This window comes from Eleginops maclovinus, chromosome 18, assembly GCF_036324505.1.
Source record: "Eleginops maclovinus isolate JMC-PN-2008 ecotype Puerto Natales chromosome 18, JC_Emac_rtc_rv5, whole genome shotgun sequence".
Taxonomy (NCBI): Eukaryota; Metazoa; Chordata; class Actinopteri; order Perciformes; family Eleginopidae; genus Eleginops; species Eleginops maclovinus.
The window spans coordinates 6,353,545-6,370,940 of NC_086366.1; the positions used below are offsets into that span (position 1 = coordinate 6,353,545).

Consider the following 17,396-nt stretch of genomic DNA (forward strand, 5'->3'; position numbering starts at 1 on the left):
TCTGGTCAGTGCAACTTCCGTCTTTTATTAGAGGATGAAGTTTGTAACTTGAATGTTATGAATGTGACCTTGTGCTTTCAATAAAAAAACGTCAATGCCTAACTCAAACTGTTTTTGTTTTTCATTTAATACCAATTAGAATATGATCCAGTATGCAGTTGTAGAATGTAACTCATTTACTTAAGTTTGGTAAAGCTTACTTTTGAGGATGCTGTACCTGTGTATTTCCATGTTATGCTACATTAAACTAGTACATCACAATGGCAGATATTGTTCTTTACTCCACTACAGGTGTCTGACATGATTGCAGATTCAGATTATTGATAAAAAATATAAATCAACATAAATCTGATGTATAGCCAGCAGTTTTTACATTTGAACAACTAATAAATTAAAGTTTGTTTTAGTTTTGGTTTGTTTGTTTTGCACATTTGTACACACGCATCCTCTCTTCTACAACTTTGGATCATACATCATTTGGATCCAAGTTCTTTAGGTCAAACCATCATACAAAAATATTCAGCTTGTTCGAAAAGGATCATAAGAGCAACAAGAATTATAGAAATAACTTTGTGTTTGTGTATCTACTGCTCCACCCTCCAGTCCAGTAGGCGGCGGTAATGCACCAATTCGTTGGGTTGTTCACGCATGCGCAGACGGTCTGTTTTCAAACGAGTGGGAATAGCCTTAGCATCGATAGCAGAAGTGAAGCAAAATCACATTTATTATCTATCGTGTTTATCTTCAACCTAAAGTTTTCACCATGGATATGGAAACTGGGACATACGAGCCGGGGTTTGTTGGAATCCGGTTTTGTCAAGAATGGTGAGTTTGTGGCTGAATAGGAGTTAGATATAAGTTACAGTAGCTAGCTGAAGCTAAACGCATGTTAACCCAACGGTGTGTTAATAAAAAGATAACGCTGCTTATTGATGTGTAAACTGACTCTGTTTTACAGTAACAACATGTTGTACCCTAAAGAGGACAAAGAGAACCGGATCCTACTCTATGCGGTAAGTATGTGCTTCATATAGGAATGGTTGAGACTATCAATTCAAAGGTGTTATTGTCCTATGAACAAGTCCCAGGCTCCTTGCAACATAAAGAGGGGTGGTAGAAGTACTCAGATCTGGTAATTAAGTAAAAGTAGAAGTACCAGAGTGTACTGTTACATAAGTAAAAATACACAAGTATTAGCATCTTAATATACTGAAAGTACCAGAAGTACTCATTAAGCCGATTGGTCCGTTTCTGAATCACATATGTTGTATGTTTTGTTTGTAGTTATTGATGTATTGTTGTGTTTATCAAGCTGGAAAAGGTGGAACTAATTTCAATTACTTTATATACTGCAGGGTAGCTTGTGATTTCAATCCAGGTGTATCTTAAGTTGTTGATCATATTGTTTATCATTAATCTATATCTACAAAGTAACTAAAGCTTCTACACAAATGTAGTGGAGTATCAGTACACGATTTACCTCTGACTTGTGGAGTAGAAATACACAGTAGCAAAAAAATGAATGAATTAGTCGCCTAACACCCTGTTTTTATTTTAATTTTAAATCTATCAGTGCAGGAACTGTGACTACCAACAAGAGGCGGACAACAGCTGCATCTACGTCAACAAGATCACCCACGAAGTTGAGTAAGTAACGGATAGTAATAATGTTAGGCAATAAAGGAACTACATGACTTCACGTCACCACCGCTAAGCTAAAGGAGGCTAATGTTGGGTGTTAAGTAGTCTCATCATCATTCATGTGTAATGTCAGTCACTTGAAGGCTAATTGTTGGTAACTAATCTAGCGTCTTGCTTCCGTCTTTCTCCAGTGAGCTGACACAAATCATCGCTGATATTTCTCAGGATCCAACACTACCCAGGACAGAGGACCACCCCTGTCCAAAGTAATCATAACTCAACCTTGCTTATTCTTTTTGGCATTAAATAATTATTCTTTAATAATTGTTGGTAGTCCGGTCCAATGTGTACCAGCAGCTGGAACGGCATCTTTCAACCTCTTTCCTTCTCTTGTTCTCTTGTTCTTTTTTTGCCCTGAATCCACAGTTTATGCTCTCCACAAATATATAATCAAAAAGTATTCCATGGTGTTTTCTGATGGAGGAAAACTATTGTTTGTTGTCGACAGTTGACATTTAATTGACCAAACTTCTTTCTGAAAATTGATCAGAGCTTCTTCGCAAATTGACCAATCAGAATTGAGTTTTCAACTAAGCTGTGTAATAGGAGTTTTTAATGTTGTGCTGTCTCCATGTCTCTCCCCAGGTGTGGTCACAAGGAGGCAGTGTTCTTCCAGTCTCACAGTATGAAGGCTGAGGTAATGATGCTTGTTAATGAATATATAACATAATGCATGACTTGTAGTCTTAAGATTGTTTGTGGAGGATACGTTTATTTAGGAAGACCTTAATCCTGTTGTCTACACATTTTTAGTTTGGTATTGAATTGAAAGAGCTCTCATACATTGTGTTTCGCCTGACAGGACGCTATGAGACTGTACTACGTGTGCACAGCTCCTCACTGTGGACACAGATGGACGGAGTAAAGCGGAAGATGATGAAGAGGTCTAACATTTTATCTACAGTAAATCTGCAACAGAGTTTTTTTAACTCTTCCACAACTGCTGGTGTTTGTATATCCTGAAACCATCCTTTTTTTTTGTCTTTTTAGTTTCCATCATGTGAATATATTGTATTAATAGGTATTTTTTATATAACAGTTTTCATTCAGGTGTGTTTTGTTAGATTAAAAGAATCAATTGTTTCTAATATCTCTTGAGTTTTTATTCAAAACGAGTAACGAATATTCACAACAGCAGAAACACCACTGCTTCTGGTAGCATGCACAGTGAACAGGTAGAAGAAGTACTCAGACCAGTGGCGGCTGGTCAATACAGGGCTCTAGCCCCCCCCCCCCCCCCCCCCCGCCCCCTCTTCCCCCTGTGGAAAGTTTTTTTCAAATTATTGTTTTGTAGTATTAAGATAAAATGTAAGTCATTGTCATCTGAATTTATGTGTTTTAATGACAATAATGTTTACTAAAAATGATTGTCATTATTTTATATATTGACATAGTCTGATTAAAATCAGAGCCATTATTACAGTTTGTTTCATTACCCTCTCTGAGCGCCCCAGCAAGTGTAGCAGCCAACCAATCGCTGACCGTTGCTACCCGAAAAATATACGAGCAAAACATAAATTGAGCCAATCAGCGTCCTCAGATCTGATGGCCTAAGGGCGACAAATTCAGCACCCAAGGCAGTGAGAATACTTGCTTTGTGAGGAGCTTCTGCTGCAGGATTTCTGCCCCGTGTAGCGAGTGTTTTCAGGTACCAACATCCAGAGTGCATTTTTGACTTCTGAAAACTTTGCTGGGAGAAATGTTTTAAAACCTGTAAACTTAGTCTTAAGCGTTTCGGCTGATTCAGTCTCGGTGTGTCAGTGGACGGTCTCTGCCGTCAGAACAAAGTGAACACGTCTGTCCGAAGCAAACACACCCCCACACACACACATAACTAGAAGTCATAATTTAAGGGGGTTATTTTTCAAGATTTTCTTCCGGGGAGCATAGGCCTACCACTGAACCCCTATTGCAAGGTCACCATCTTCCACAGCCCTACCTAAAGTGTTTTTCAACAGCCGCCAATGATTCAGACTGGGAATTTATTTTATTTAGTCATCCTCAGCCTTTAAGAAGCACTTTGAATCTATTAAATCTGAGTTTCAGGTATGTCGCAGCTGGTTCAGCAGAACTGAACGCCCTTTGCCCCCGCACAGTGTGGACTTAAAGGAAAGTTAGTGAAAAAAAATTCTCAGAACGAAGCCGATGGGTTCTTGCACTTTCACAACAGATGTAAATCGGCAAATAAGGTGGAAGAGCATCAAGAATAACCTTATAAAGTGTATGGGTGGTCAGATAAGACCATACAACCCAAGGGCCAATGGTGCTTTCACAGGTTTTACAGTTTGTAATGAATCTCAGTGCCCCGTATTAGAACGGATTAAACAAGTGTAGGCATGCAGAAGAGGGATTTATGCAAACCACTTCATCAGAGTCCCGCAACGACATAAATGTTGCAATTTTACCACTTGTTGAATGTAGGGCTTAACGAGAGAGAATTGTCCATTATGACTTCCAAGATAGGAGTCCATCTTTGATTCATCTTGTATTTTGGGACCAAAGTAAATTTCCACTTTTGTTCTTTAAATACTCCTTTCAAAGTGAAGTTCAAACTAAAAAGTCCAACAGTGTTAGAATCCAAATGTAAATGTAGTGAACAAGTACTCATTCTGCACAATGATCTGTGTTATCAGCAAAATGTACAAGTATCAAAAGTAAAAGCAGTAGAATGGCTCTTTCAAAAGACTTTATTAAAGAATTAAAGAAGAACATGTTCCTGTTTTTATCACATGAGACTTTGAATATTAACATACCCCTAATCATCCCACAGAGGGGAAATTTACATTCTGCATTTGACCCATCCTAGTGTTAGGAGCAGTGTGAACATTGCTCAGGGACACCTCGGTAGCACTTGGTCTTTCGGGCACTTGAACTGGTGACCTTCCGAGTCCCTTTAGACTTTGCCACCACCGCCCCAAAAAATGTGCATCATATAAGCATAAGTGTGTTTTTATATACAAAAAGGGTTAAATAAATGTAGTGGAGTAGAAGCATAAAGTAGCCTGAAATGGAAATGCTCAAGTGAAACGATGCAAAAACCATACGTTGTTTCATTCTGCTTGATGTGCATTTTATTAATAAGCATAATGCCTGATATTGCAAAACAGACACTGCTGATTTCCCCTCAAAACTCCTCTGACTTAAAACACATTTTAATGCAAACCACATTTGTGGGAAAGGAAGTGTCCCTATGTATGTCACCATGTAAGATATTGAGGGTGCTAAATCAACTTCCTCTTTTGAATCCAAACACGTATATTCCCAAAGACCTGTTTGGCAACTTTAGACTATTATCCTGTCAGATTAGTTGGTGGAATTTAACATTGGTATTGGCATTAAACAACAAGAAACAAGGAAGGTGTATTTCCCCGGGACCACGCCTTCTGAGAGCGACTCAATATAAGGCAGATGCACAGAGAGCTGAATCAATTGACTGAGAGATGGCAACCACAGGTAACCAGCATCCTCACACTGCATACTACACTGGGAGACTCCATCAGATTACATTTCTAAAAACTGTGGATTACTAGCAGGGTTAAAATGTTAGCAAAAAACAAAAAGAGCACATATAGTGTTTGTTGAAAAGGGATCAGATTGTATTTCTTCTCTGTAAACTGCTCTGTTCTGTAGGCTAATACTTTAACTGTGAATCTATACTCCTACTGCCTGAATCTGCTTCATGGTTTTCACTTTCTTTCATTTGTTCTGTTTTTAATGCAGCAGGTGAACCTATATGTTCATAAAATAGTGTGTGATTTTATTCAACTAATACGGAGCATTTTCTGTCAGCTCAGACTTTTTAAAAACTGTAGTACAGTATGTGCACATGTGCTTCATTTTTGGTGTATAGGTTACTGTCTGAATCTGCTTAATGAAAGGCAGGTTTTCCATAAAATCTCTGAGCAGAGGACACATTTTTGATGTTAAGTATCTTGGGTTCTTCTTTTCTAAGGTCCTATGTAATATACTTCAGTAAAAAACATCTTAATGATATGTATTTTCTCTTGCATTTATCTGCATTGCATTTCATATTGAGGTGATCCAAAAGAAAGTAAACAGATTACATTACTTTCAAATTTTGATCCTCAGATTGATGGCATTTTTTACAGGTAACTAATTATTGTCATGGAAAGCATTTCAAAAGTGACCCTCCCAACCTGCTGCTGATGACATTTTCAAAAAGGATTTATTTTGATCAATGTTTTTATTGTATCTCCTCAGTGAACATAGTGTCGAGGAAGCAGTGGGGAGCGGCTGCTCCGAAGAAGGTGGCGCAGAAGGTGTCCTCCGCTCAGAGAGTGATTATCCACCACACCGCCAACCCAAAGTGCCGCAGCCACAGCGAGTGTGTGAGCCGCGTCGCCAGCATTCAGAGGGACCACATGACGGCGAGAGAGTTCGATGACATCGGGTACAAGTGAGTAGTCTGGGCTCATTTCATCTTTTTTTTTTTTTTAGGTTATTTTCTGGGGGCTTTTTGCCTTTAATCGGATAGGACAGTGGAGAGTGACAGGAAAGTGGGAGAGAGAGTCGGGGTGGGATCCGGAAAGGACCACGGGTCGGGAATCGAACCCGGGTCGCCGGCGTGCGGTGCAGGTGCCCCAGCCAGTTACGCCACGGCCGAGGCCGGCTCATTTAATCTTTGAGTGATGTTTATACAGTGTTCACAATGTGAAACTAATGGAGGACATTTGGAATGTGGAAAAAAAGAGGCCCTATTATGTTTTGGGGGTTTTTCTCTCTCCTGTAGTGTGTTATTTAGGTTTTAGTGCATGTAAATGGTCTGCATAGGCTAAAATCCCTGTGTTCCCTCCAGTGGGAGTATATGTACCTGAAAATGAACATGATATGTCTTCTGTAACCTTGGTTTGTGTGTGTTTCAGTTTCCTTGTGGCAGCAGACGGGGCGGTGTTTGAGGGCCGTGGCTGGGGTGCAGTTGGTGCTCATGCCAAAGGCAACAATCATGACTCACTTGGAGTTGCCTTCATGGGAAACTTTACAAGTAGGTGTCTCTCTTAATCTTTTCATCCATTGTGCAACAACAGCAGAAGGTTCTCACGGGTCAGTGAGTGCTGTCTTTTCCCATTATGAAAGGAGAACATGTTTTGGGAAAAAATCAAGGAAATAGACATAATTCACCATTGGTCATTAAAGGGACTTATTATGTTGTGTCATGGCCCGGCTCTTGGCCACAACAAAAAACGGTGGCAAGGACAAAGTTATAAGAAAATATATTTATTATAGCAAACAAATCAAAGACCTACCAGCATGAGGTGTGTTAGTCAGTAAGATCAGTAGTGTAGATGTGTGAACATGGTATGATGCAGGGTGTTGCATGCCGAACCAAAACAAAAGGGAACCTAAGCATGAACGAGGCTGCTCTCCGCAGAGTCCTTCAGCCAAAAGAGAGACCTGGCAAGACTCTGGCTCCGGCCTTTAACTGCTCAGCCAGGTGTCTTCAATCAGCGCTAATGAAAGAAAGGGAACAATCATTAAAGGGACAGACACCATTACAGGGACAACAGGGACGCAGGGTCGTCGCAGTTGTTCAAGAACAGAAAATGTTCAATTTTAATTATTTTTTTATAGCACTTTTAATACACAAAAGGTAAAGTGCTTCACAAACCAAAATAACAATACCACCTCTTCACATGTGCCACATATTGTTAAAATGCACATGATTAAAAAAAACATTAATACCAATAAAAGCCAACAAACTCAGGACTGAATGAAATAAGAATTAAAAAGGAATAAATAAATACAAATTAGAGTAAACTAAAGTAAAAAAAAATGTATATTACAATTTAAATAAATAAAAAGATACTAACTACAATTAGAATAAATACAATTCAATTAAATGCACCACAACCGACAATGGTTTGGCTTGTTTGAAGTTCACATTGTTAACACCGTATCAACATCACTCAAAGATGAAATTACCCCAGAAATGAACGCCTCCTTCTTCGGAGCAGCCGCTCCCCACTGCTTCCTCGACACTATGCTTACTGAGGAGGACATAGAATCTTCAGAAAGAATTGATTTTGAACAATGTTTTTATATTTCAGATGAATCACCGAGCTCTGAAGCGATTTCTTCAGTCAAGCAGCTGCTGCAGTCCGGAGTGTCTCAGGGCTTCATAAAGCCACAGTTCGTCCTGATTGGACACAGAGATGTGGGAGACACTGAATGTCCCGGAGGGAAGCTTCACGCTGTGCTACAACAACTGAGGAGCACATAAAGCTTTTTTTTTTCAAAGGTTTTAAGGGCAAATCAGTTCCCTGGCTTCAAACAGACCTTGTTAATGCTATAAACTTGATGATTCAAATAAAACATTAACTCTTACTTTTTCTCTGTACTTTTTTTGTTTAATCATCTGAAATAGGCAGAGGTGGAAGAAGTACTCAGATCTTTAATTAAGTCAAATAAACCATAGTCAATTTAAAAGTCCTCCATTCAAAATGTTACTTAAGTTAAGTACAAAGGTATTGGCATCAAATTATACTTAAAGTACCAAACATAAAAATGCTGCTTATGCCTAAAGGCCCATTTCAGAATCATGTATATGAAATTACTATATTATAAAGTACATATAAAAATAAAACAACAACGGATTTGAATTAAGTATGTAAAATATGAACACTAAATGTAAGAATAAGAAACATTTAAACATTAATATAAAACAACAAATGTGAAACAAATTAAAACAAGTTCAAAAACAACATATACAGTAACTGAAAAATAGACCCCAGTTGTAATTTTACACTTTTCTCTTTGTGTGCAATAATATTTAATTGAAAAGTACCTCAATCTGTTTGATATGGTCAATTTTTAAAAAGTCACTTTTTAATATTGCTTATTCATGTACACTAGAGACAGGACCAGAACCCAAAGGCAAAGCATTAACCCTGCAGAACCAATCTGAATCTGATCTGTTCTCTTCAAAGCGTTCAATAAAGTGTCCTGTTGAGGCTGGAAACCAGCAGCAGCTGACACTGTTTCCTGCCGCTGTATCTGCGTTCAGTTTACTTGTTTGTTCCTCTAAATTACTCATTATTATGAGCATTATTAACCAGCAGGGCTTTTATAGAGGGAACACTGTTTTAGACTTTATTAGTGGAGACTAATATGATAACATTTTGGGATGATTAGCAAATTTAGAAACGTTTCTCCATTTAAGAAATAAATAAAAATAAATAAGATAAATAAACACACTGAGACATGGAGACTCGGACATAGAGACTTGGACAAGGGGACTCGGTCATGGACCCTGACATAGCCTCGGACGCAGAGACTCGGACACGGACCTGGACCCGGAGATCCGGACAAATACTTGGAGTCGGAGGGCGAGTCACGGACTCGGTGAAGAACTCGGACACGGAGACTCAGACACAGACTTGGTAACGGAGACTCGCCCCGGATTCGGACATGGAGACCTGGACACCGAGACTCTGTCATGGACTCGGTCACAGACTCTGTCACAGAGACTCGGACGCGCACTCGGACCAGTCAATGAGTTGGGACACAGACTCACAATGACACCCGGAACCGTAGACTCGGACTGCGAGTCAGACACAGAGACACGGACACAGAGACACGGACTCGGACCAGAGACCCGGACGAGGGGACCCGGACACGAAGACAGAAACACGGAGACCTGGACAAGGGCTCGGGCAACGAGAAAAGTGCCACGGACTCGTGAATAGAGACACGGACTTGGCAATGGAGACATCGGACATGGAGATCCGGACACAGAGACTCGGTCACAGACTCTGCCACACAGAGTCGGACACGCACTCGGACCAGTCAACGAGTCAGGACACGGACTCACAAGGAGACTCGGACACGGTCACTGAGACACGGACACAGAGACTCGGACTGCGAGGCAGACACGGACACAGAGACCCGGACACAGACTTGGACCAGAGACCTGGACACAGAGACCCAGACCCAGAGACCCGGACACAGAGACCCGGACAAGAAGACACAAACACCGAGACCCGGACAAGGGCTCGGGAAACGAGAAAAGTGCCATGGACTCCTGAACAGAGACACAGACTCGACTCTGACTCGGCAATGGAGACATCGGACATGGAGACACGGACAGAAGACTCGGACTCGGACCAGGTCCATGTCCGAGCCCATGTTCGAGCCGCTGTGTCTCCATCTCCATGACTGAGTCTGTTTACTTATTTTATTACATTTATTCTAGAGTTTGTTTAAAAGCTAAAAAAAGTTCTTAAAGTTCTGTAAACTCCTTAAATCTGCCCTAGATTTGGAATAAATCTAACAAGTTGAATTCAAAGACTAGAAAAAAATGTATAGACAGAGAAATTTAAATAAGTTTCTTTAAAGTTTGCCCTAGATCTACACTGGGTTAAGGAATTGGCAGCAGGTTCAAGTAGGTTTTCTGGAATTGTAAAGATGGATTCAGAAAAGGGTTCTGGAAACAAAGACGCTTCCGGATTTCCCCTCCATGCCCGTCACGTTTTTCTTATTGCTGCTCGCCTCATGTTTGACGTTCATCGCCGCCTTTGGACCCCGAAGAACCGTCTCATCAGGCCTTTCAGACCTCTGTCCTACCGACCCGCCTCAACAACCAAATCGGCTCCAGGAAACCGCCATCAAACCCCCGACCCTGCTGGAGAAAGCAAAACCAAATCACAATAAGCTGAAACACGTGCACGAGAGAAAGCTGCCATCGAACACCTCATCCTAAAAAGCAGTAAAATACAGATTTCTGTGAAAAATTTCCTAAAATATGTGAATAAAGTCTCAAAATTACCCCCAAAAATGCATGAAAATAATTCACAAATTTAAGACCACTCACAACAGAGCCGGGCAGCTAACCAATCAGAGCAAGCATGGCTCTGGTTTCAGTGTGTTTCTGTGTGTTGCAGTTCTATAGAGATGCGAAGGACTGGTGGCTCTTGGGGTTTCATGCCTTCCTTTTCTACGGACTGATGACCTGCGAGATCCTGTGGCACCAGAAGGAAGCCTGATGATCGTACATATCTCAAACAGGTATGTACACGTACACGTACACATACACGTACACGTACACGTACATGTACACACACACACACACACACACACACACACACACACACACACACACACACACACACACGTATACTGTATTATACAGTGCAAAGGCTTTTAATGAATTAATTTATGTGATTAAATACATTTCAAATTAATTAGATAAAATATAAATGGCAACAAGATATAAAAAATATGTGACAAGAAAATGTAAGAAAAATATAGAAAACATAAGTAAAATATGTTTTAAAAATGTGAAAAAAATTACTGAATAATATCTTAAATGAATCTGAAAATGTCCAAAGATTCTAAGCAAAATATGGTTAAAAAATACATCAGTAAAATGTGTAGAAAATAACTGAGACAAAAAACTGGAAAATATTGTAAATAAACATAAGAGAAAAGTCTGAAAATGATTAGGGAAATATATAAGAAATCAGTGTATAAAGGGGGTTAAATAAGAACAATCTGAAACAGCAGTAGTGAATGCAGGAAAATATCCTAAAATATGTAAATAAAGTAAAATAAAATACCAGCAAAAAAGTTGAAAATGTCCCAAAGTTTGTGAATATTTTAAGGAAATTATGAGAAAATTCATAAAAATACCAGATATTTCTTATGTGGATAGTTATGAATACAATCTCCAAGAGAATACATGAAAGAAATCTGATTAAAAACTCTTCTATCTTCTCTTCTGATGTTCTCTGTGGTTGCAGCTTCCTGTTGGTGCTCGACTACTTCAGCATCAACATGGCGACCATTAACTCCTGCATCACCCTGTTCTTCGTCTCCAAGAAGTTCAGAAACTGCTTCAAGGTGAGCCTGGGTCCGGGGTCAGAGGTCAGGAGAGTCTAAATGTTTGGGGTTTGAAACATCTCCAGTGATAAACATATAAGAGGTCGTGACGTCTGATAGAAAGGAAATGGGACGTGTCCATTTAAAGGGAAATGTACACTTAAAGGTGACTATTTAACGTCTGAAGAATAAGACTGCCGTTTATTTAATCGTAAACCTAAAGTAAACATGTTCATTGAACATTTTATTTTTCAAACAATCAAAGCACCCTGATTAGAACAGTCTTTAAGTATCTCGCCTTTACTGTTCGTAAAAACCTGAGTATATATTTGGAATTAAATCCATAACTTTAAAGTAGCTATATAGGTATAAAGTATGAGAACATGGATCCTTTACTTGAATAGAAGCACAAATACTATGTTGTTAAAATACTAAAGTAAAATTCCTGAATTGGAAAAAGTAGAAGTACACAATAATCCCAAGATAAAGTTCTCAGTATGCATAAAAGCACTTTTATACAGTATCATATTAAAACAAATGCATAAAAAGCGTTTAATGCTGTAGTTTCTCAATGAGGGGCCAATTTACTAACAATTTACTTTCATCTGTAGATTGTAAATAACTGATTATGGGTTATAAATTAGTTCCTCTTTAATAAATCTGTGTGTCTCTCCGTCTGTCTGACGTCCTGTCTGTGTTGCTGGTGTTTTTCTGGCTCTCTCCAACAGCAAGCTGCCTCTGCACCACGGGACCAGCCTGTAGTACAAACACACTTCCACAAAGTTTGATCACGACTTAAGATCATGTGTTAATATAACTAATGTCTTTTATTACAATTAATTGGATCATTTTGATTGAATTTATACATCATTTCACCAAAATTGTGTGGAAGGGAAAACATGAAACAATACATTGAACATTGTATATTGTATGGTGTTCCCTTAAATATTGTATTGTATAAATAAGGGTCCTTATTTCCCTGCAGCTACATTTATTTTATCAACTATAATAAGAAGAAAAGAAAATGTGCAGGAATTCATAAAGATTTTTTCAGGATGAAAACCTGAAAATCCTTTATTTCCGACAAATAAATGACCATTGCCCTCACCTTCTCAACTAAGTGCTCCAGACCAGCAGGGAGACACAAACAGGAAGTCCTCCATCGGCCAGACCGTCTCATTTCATAGACCGCTCAGCCTGCTGTTCCTTCACTTTATTTTTATATTAATATATATTTATTTTGGACGAAAACTTAGCGGGAGAAAAGTCTGGTGTTTGTTTGACCCAACCAGCTATAGTTATTCTAACCCAGCGCGTGTTCTGTCCTATATTTAACCAGCATTTTTTTGTGTGTGGAAATAAGTAAAGTACTTCAAAATTGTCCTCAGGTACAGTAACTGAGTTAATGTACTCAGTTACTTTCCACCACTGGATATAAAGTTCAGCTTGACAGACAGAGGGAGCCCTCAGTACAGGCTTTAGCTGTGCAAAAAATATGTGATTCATCTTAAAAAATTTAAAAAAAAGAAATCCTTTGCACACAATGACTTATATTATAATAAATTAAACAACTATAATTCAAAAGTTACCTATAAATCCATACACTTAAATGAACATTGACACACCTTTTTTTAATTTGACATTCTTTTAATTAGTGAGGCTTCGTTTTAGTTGCAGTATAACATGGCAGGCCTTTTAGTTAACTTTGCTAGAAGTTGTTAAAAGGCAGTAAACTCAACTCTCACATGGACTACTTATGCTTCAAATCTTTTGGAAATAATTGCTATATTATCTGCAATATTACAAAGATGTTTTACTTATGTGAGGCCTACAAATTGTCTTTGATACAGCTGTGTTTAAATGCAATTGTATAGCGGTCTATAGGTGCAAGTGTAGACCACCTAAAACATTTCCATTAGGAGAAATACAATGCAGCTTCAAAAACAATGCAAATATAAAAACACAAATTCACCTAAACATGCAAATGAGGAAACACCCTCACAAACTCACCAACACATGCACAGCATTTACTAAAACTCACTGCAAATACAAAATGCTGCATAAAGCTCAAAACACAACACTAACCAGGGGACACTAAAAAGTGATCCACACAGCTGGGACCGGAGCGCTTGGTGATGTTCGGGGATTATACATTTGAACAACTGTCACGGTTGGCAGTCAGTCTGTTTCATAATTGTACGAGAAAATGTCTCACTGTAAACAACACGAGACATTAAATCAAATATTAAACAAAGAAAAATAAATCAGGGGATTACAGGCATTAAGAAAACAAGGTGTGCTGTCTGTAGAGTCTGAAACATTCCTAACAAGTGTTCACTTGTGCAACGCAGGGATTATGGAGGAAAAGCCGTATCAAATAAACTAAAGAAAATGTGTAATGGTGACAGATTAAATGTGCACTTCCTTGTGTCTGATGTCTGGGATATGAACTTTAAATCAACCATCATAACAGGGGATTACATTAAATCTGTTTTAAGTTAGGTATTGCCCTGATGCATGCAGGCTTCCCTGAAAGTGTATTATGCCAACATATTTCACATAACTGTGTTAGGTTAAATAAAATAAATAATATTAAGGTGAACCTAATGTTTTTTATTCAAACCTAATATTATTGCTTTCAACTAACCTAATACAGTTATGTGAAATTGTGCCCTTCTGTGGTTTTATTACTTTTACTTTGGATCTGTATACTTCTCCCACCTCTGCTAAAAACAGAATTTTATGTTGAGAAGTAATGTCTGATGATAAGTTTAGTAATAAGGTGAATTACTCTGCAGTATTCACAAATATTACCCAACATGCTTCTGTGTAGTGCGTTTCACTTCTTAAAAGATCCTTTTGGGCTGCACATCTTTGAAAGGCATTTTGCCAAATCATGGTTTCAGAGAAGGTACACAGAGAGAAGAAAAAAAGTAAAAGGGCGCGATGAGGCCAGCCCCGAGGGAAAGGGTTGTGTAGTTTTGAGTTTCATGAGTCCCGGAAGTGTTATTAGTGAACCCGAGAGTTCACCGATCAGTCACACAGATTGACAACATTTAATCCTGTCTTCAAATGCCTCTTTAAACTCAATTATTATTATCTATTTATTATATAAAGGGATTGTTTCTCTTTATTGGATTAAAGAGGCCCTATTCTGCTCATGTTCAGGGTCATATTTGTATTTTTGGTCTCTACTGTGACATGTCTCCATGCTTTAATGTTCAAAAAGCTCTTTATTGTTCTCATACTGCCTGTGCTGCAGCACCTCTTTTCACCCTCTGTCTGAAACCAGAGCCCAGTCTGCTCTGATTGGTTAGCTGGCCGGCTCTGTAATGATTGGTCCACAGCTTAGAGATGTCCCACCGTTTAGCCTATTATGTACAATAGAAGTGTTCCAAAGTGATGTCACTATGTTCCGTAAGTAAACAAAGGAGTCCAATGGAGGTGTTTCAGGCAGGGGATAGAGTGTGTGGGAGAGAAATTCCAACTGGAGGGAACACAGGGATTTTAGATTTAAACCGTGTGTATTAAATTAAACGGAACATTTTTCGTGTGCTGAGATTTTATTTTTTTTAAACTGCAGTACTTGCTCATGTGTTCCATTGTTGGTGTGTAGACTACAGCCTAAATCTGCTCAATGAAAGGCAGGTTTTCATGTAAATAAAACTCTGAGCAGAGGACACATTTTAGATCTTTATAAATATCTAGAATTGTTTCTTTTCTAAGGTCACACTGTTCGGTTGTCTTACTACACCTCATTAAAAAACATCTTATTGATATCTATTCTCTCTTGGATGTTTGCATCTAATTACCTATTGAGGTAATCAAAATGAAACAGAAGGTAATCAGGTTACTTTTATATTGTGATACTCAGATTACATGTTTCTAAGTATCCCTCCCAACCCCGGAAATAAGAGGCTGTTGAATGTACCACTTGTGTCACTTTGAAATACTTTCTGTTACAGGCTCCTGATCATGCGCATTTGTTCTCTGTTCGTCTTTCGGCTCCTCACCACTTTGCATCAGAGTTCAGTGAGTCGCTGTGCTCTCACCACTGGAAGTCTTTGAGGATTTTATGACAGAGATGGAGGACTTGAAAACTTCTGAGCGATTTTTCCACAAATCCTCATTCAGCATCAGCAGCCTGCTGTTGAGACGAGAGGGGGTGATGGATGAGCAGGAGACTCCTTCTGCGTCGCAGAAACCTCAGGAGAAACCCACCAAAGATAAAAACTTTGACAGTGAGAGCACCGGTAAAACAGAAAACAAACCGGCGAGTGGAAAAAGAGAGGGGACTCGGAAGAAAGGAGGAGAAGAAGAAAGCATTAAACCTGAGAAACCTCCTTTCAGTTACAACGCACTCATCATGATGGCGATCCGTCAGAGCCCAGAGCGACGGCTCACTCTGAACGGCATCTACGAGTTCATCATGGAAAACTTCCCTTATTACAGACAGAACAGACAGGGTTGGCAAAACTCTATCCGGCACAACCTGAGCCTGAACAAGTGTTTCGTTAAAGTGCCGCGCCACTATGATGACCCGGGAAAAGGCAACTACTGGATGCTGGACCCCTGCAGCGAAGACGTGTTTATTGGTGGCACATCTGGGAAGCTCCGGCGCAGAGCCACGGCTGGATCCAGGACCAAGCTTGCGTTAAAAAGAGGAGGAGGAGGTCGCCTGATGTCCTCCAGCACCGCCACCAGTGTGACTTTAGCCGCAGCTGGTTCGTTTTACTGGCCACCGTTTATTCCTCTCCAAACACCAGTGCGCACCCACCTTGGCACGGGGACTTACCTGACACCGCGGTTTCCAAACCACGCCACCTCCATGGTTTCCCAGCGACTGAGTGCGTCTAGTGCCGCGGAGGCAGATCGGTTCCTGCAGACGCACCAGGAGATGTCTTACATCGGACTCAGTTGCGCGCAATCCCGACGCCATCAGATTGGCACCGCTTGCACTGCTTTCTCAACGTCCATCCCCGCGTGCACCCTGCCTCTGTCGGACCCCTACTCTTTTAACATGATCTCGGGACAAGCCAGCTACTTTTACTCTCACCAGATCCCCTGCACCGCGGCGTTCAATCCGTGCCAAGAAGAGTGCACCTCGGCCAAGACTTGTTCTCCCGGGCAGTTTTTATCCAAGAGCGGCCAGTCAGAGCTGGGAGGATTCTGCAATGACTTTCCAAACTACTGCCCCCAAGTCAGTTCAAGCGCCAATGTGTCTTGGAATATAGAAAAATAGAGTCAAATCATTAAAGATTCAAAATATTCCCGTAGAGTTGGGACTGAAAGGGAAAAGGCCCATTTGACAGAGGGCCTGAAGACTGGATTTTAATGAGATAATCGCTGTGTCAAATATAGGTGAACTGAATTGGAAATGTTTTGCACTGACCTGTATTGTGTGTTGTGCAATCTGTGTCAAATGAATACAAAAAATATCTGACAAACAGTGAGGTGAGGAAGATTTCGAAACACAATTAACACAGTTATGCAAACAAACGGGGATAAAGACTTCAGTTTTTATTAACTGAAAATATAGGCTTTATTCCTGTTTTAAAAGCAATTGCTCTTCACTTTTCTCTTAAATGTTTTTTATATGCACTTGCCACCAGTATAGAAATGAAGTTATGTTTGCTCGCATGAATTATCTGCAAAACACGAAAACTGTCAATTAAATAATGGTATAAAATAAAAACGATTCTCTCTGAAGTTATTCTTTTATGCAGTATAATTATCGAGACTTGTGATCAAATCAAAGTAATGATGTGAAGTTATATTTTCGTTATTTAAAAACGTAGGTTATCTTATTTATGTTTAGTCGAACAAGTTTAAATCACTTTAAAAGAAAGACAATTATTGTA

The 17,396-nt window shown here is 39.5% G+C and overlaps 3 protein-coding genes across 3 annotated transcripts; all 3 read left to right on the forward strand.

Moving 5' to 3' along the window:
- The first annotated feature begins 629 nt into the window (after positions 1 to 629).
- polr2i (RNA polymerase II subunit I) lies at positions 630 to 2,784 on the forward strand. The gene is made up of 6 exons (XM_063907248.1): positions 630 to 825; positions 959 to 1,013; positions 1,574 to 1,647; positions 1,833 to 1,907; positions 2,287 to 2,338; positions 2,504 to 2,784. Exons 1-6 carry the CDS (start codon positions 764 to 766, stop codon positions 2,564 to 2,566), a joined length of 381 nt encoding a protein of 126 aa, XP_063763318.1. The 5' UTR covers positions 630 to 763; the 3' UTR covers positions 2,567 to 2,784.
- A 2,211-nt stretch (positions 2,785 to 4,995) lies between these two features.
- Positions 4,996 to 8,043, forward strand: pglyrp5 (peptidoglycan recognition protein 5). The gene is made up of 4 exons (XM_063906400.1): positions 4,996 to 5,154; positions 5,923 to 6,118; positions 6,585 to 6,703; positions 7,767 to 8,043. The coding sequence occupies exons 1-4, from the start codon at positions 5,142 to 5,144 to the stop codon at positions 7,937 to 7,939; spliced, it is 501 nt and encodes a 166-aa protein (XP_063762470.1). The 5' UTR covers positions 4,996 to 5,141; the 3' UTR covers positions 7,940 to 8,043.
- Positions 8,044 to 15,607: 7,564 nt separating this feature from the next.
- foxg1c (forkhead box G1c) lies at positions 15,608 to 16,777 on the forward strand. Its single transcript, XM_063907852.1, has one exon. The coding sequence runs from the start codon at positions 15,611 to 15,613 to the stop codon at positions 16,775 to 16,777; it is 1,167 nt and encodes a 388-aa protein (XP_063763922.1). The 5' UTR covers positions 15,608 to 15,610.
- Positions 16,778 to 17,396: the final 619 nt, after the last annotated feature.

Excerpts from the sequence above, each read along its gene's own strand:
- polr2i (XM_063907248.1), top strand. The coding sequence starts at position 764 with ATGGATATGGAAACTGGGACATACGAGCCGGGGTTTGTTGGAATCCGG. Across the intron at positions 826-958 it reads ATCCGGTTTTGTCAAGAATG|TAACAACATGTTGTACCCTA; the intron begins GTGAGTTTGTGG and ends TCTGTTTTACAG. Across the intron at positions 1,014-1,573 it reads ACCGGATCCTACTCTATGCG|TGCAGGAACTGTGACTACCA; the intron begins GTAAGTATGTGC and ends TAAATCTATCAG.
- pglyrp5 (XM_063906400.1), top strand. Across the intron at positions 6,119-6,584 it reads TTCGATGACATCGGGTACAA|TTTCCTTGTGGCAGCAGACG; the intron begins GTGAGTAGTCTG and ends TGTGTGTTTCAG. Across the intron at positions 6,704-7,766 it reads CTTCATGGGAAACTTTACAA|ATGAATCACCGAGCTCTGAA; the intron begins GTAGGTGTCTCT and ends TTTATATTTCAG.
- foxg1c (XM_063907852.1), top strand. The coding sequence starts at position 15,611 with ATGACAGAGATGGAGGACTTGAAAACTTCTGAGCGATTTTTCCACAAA.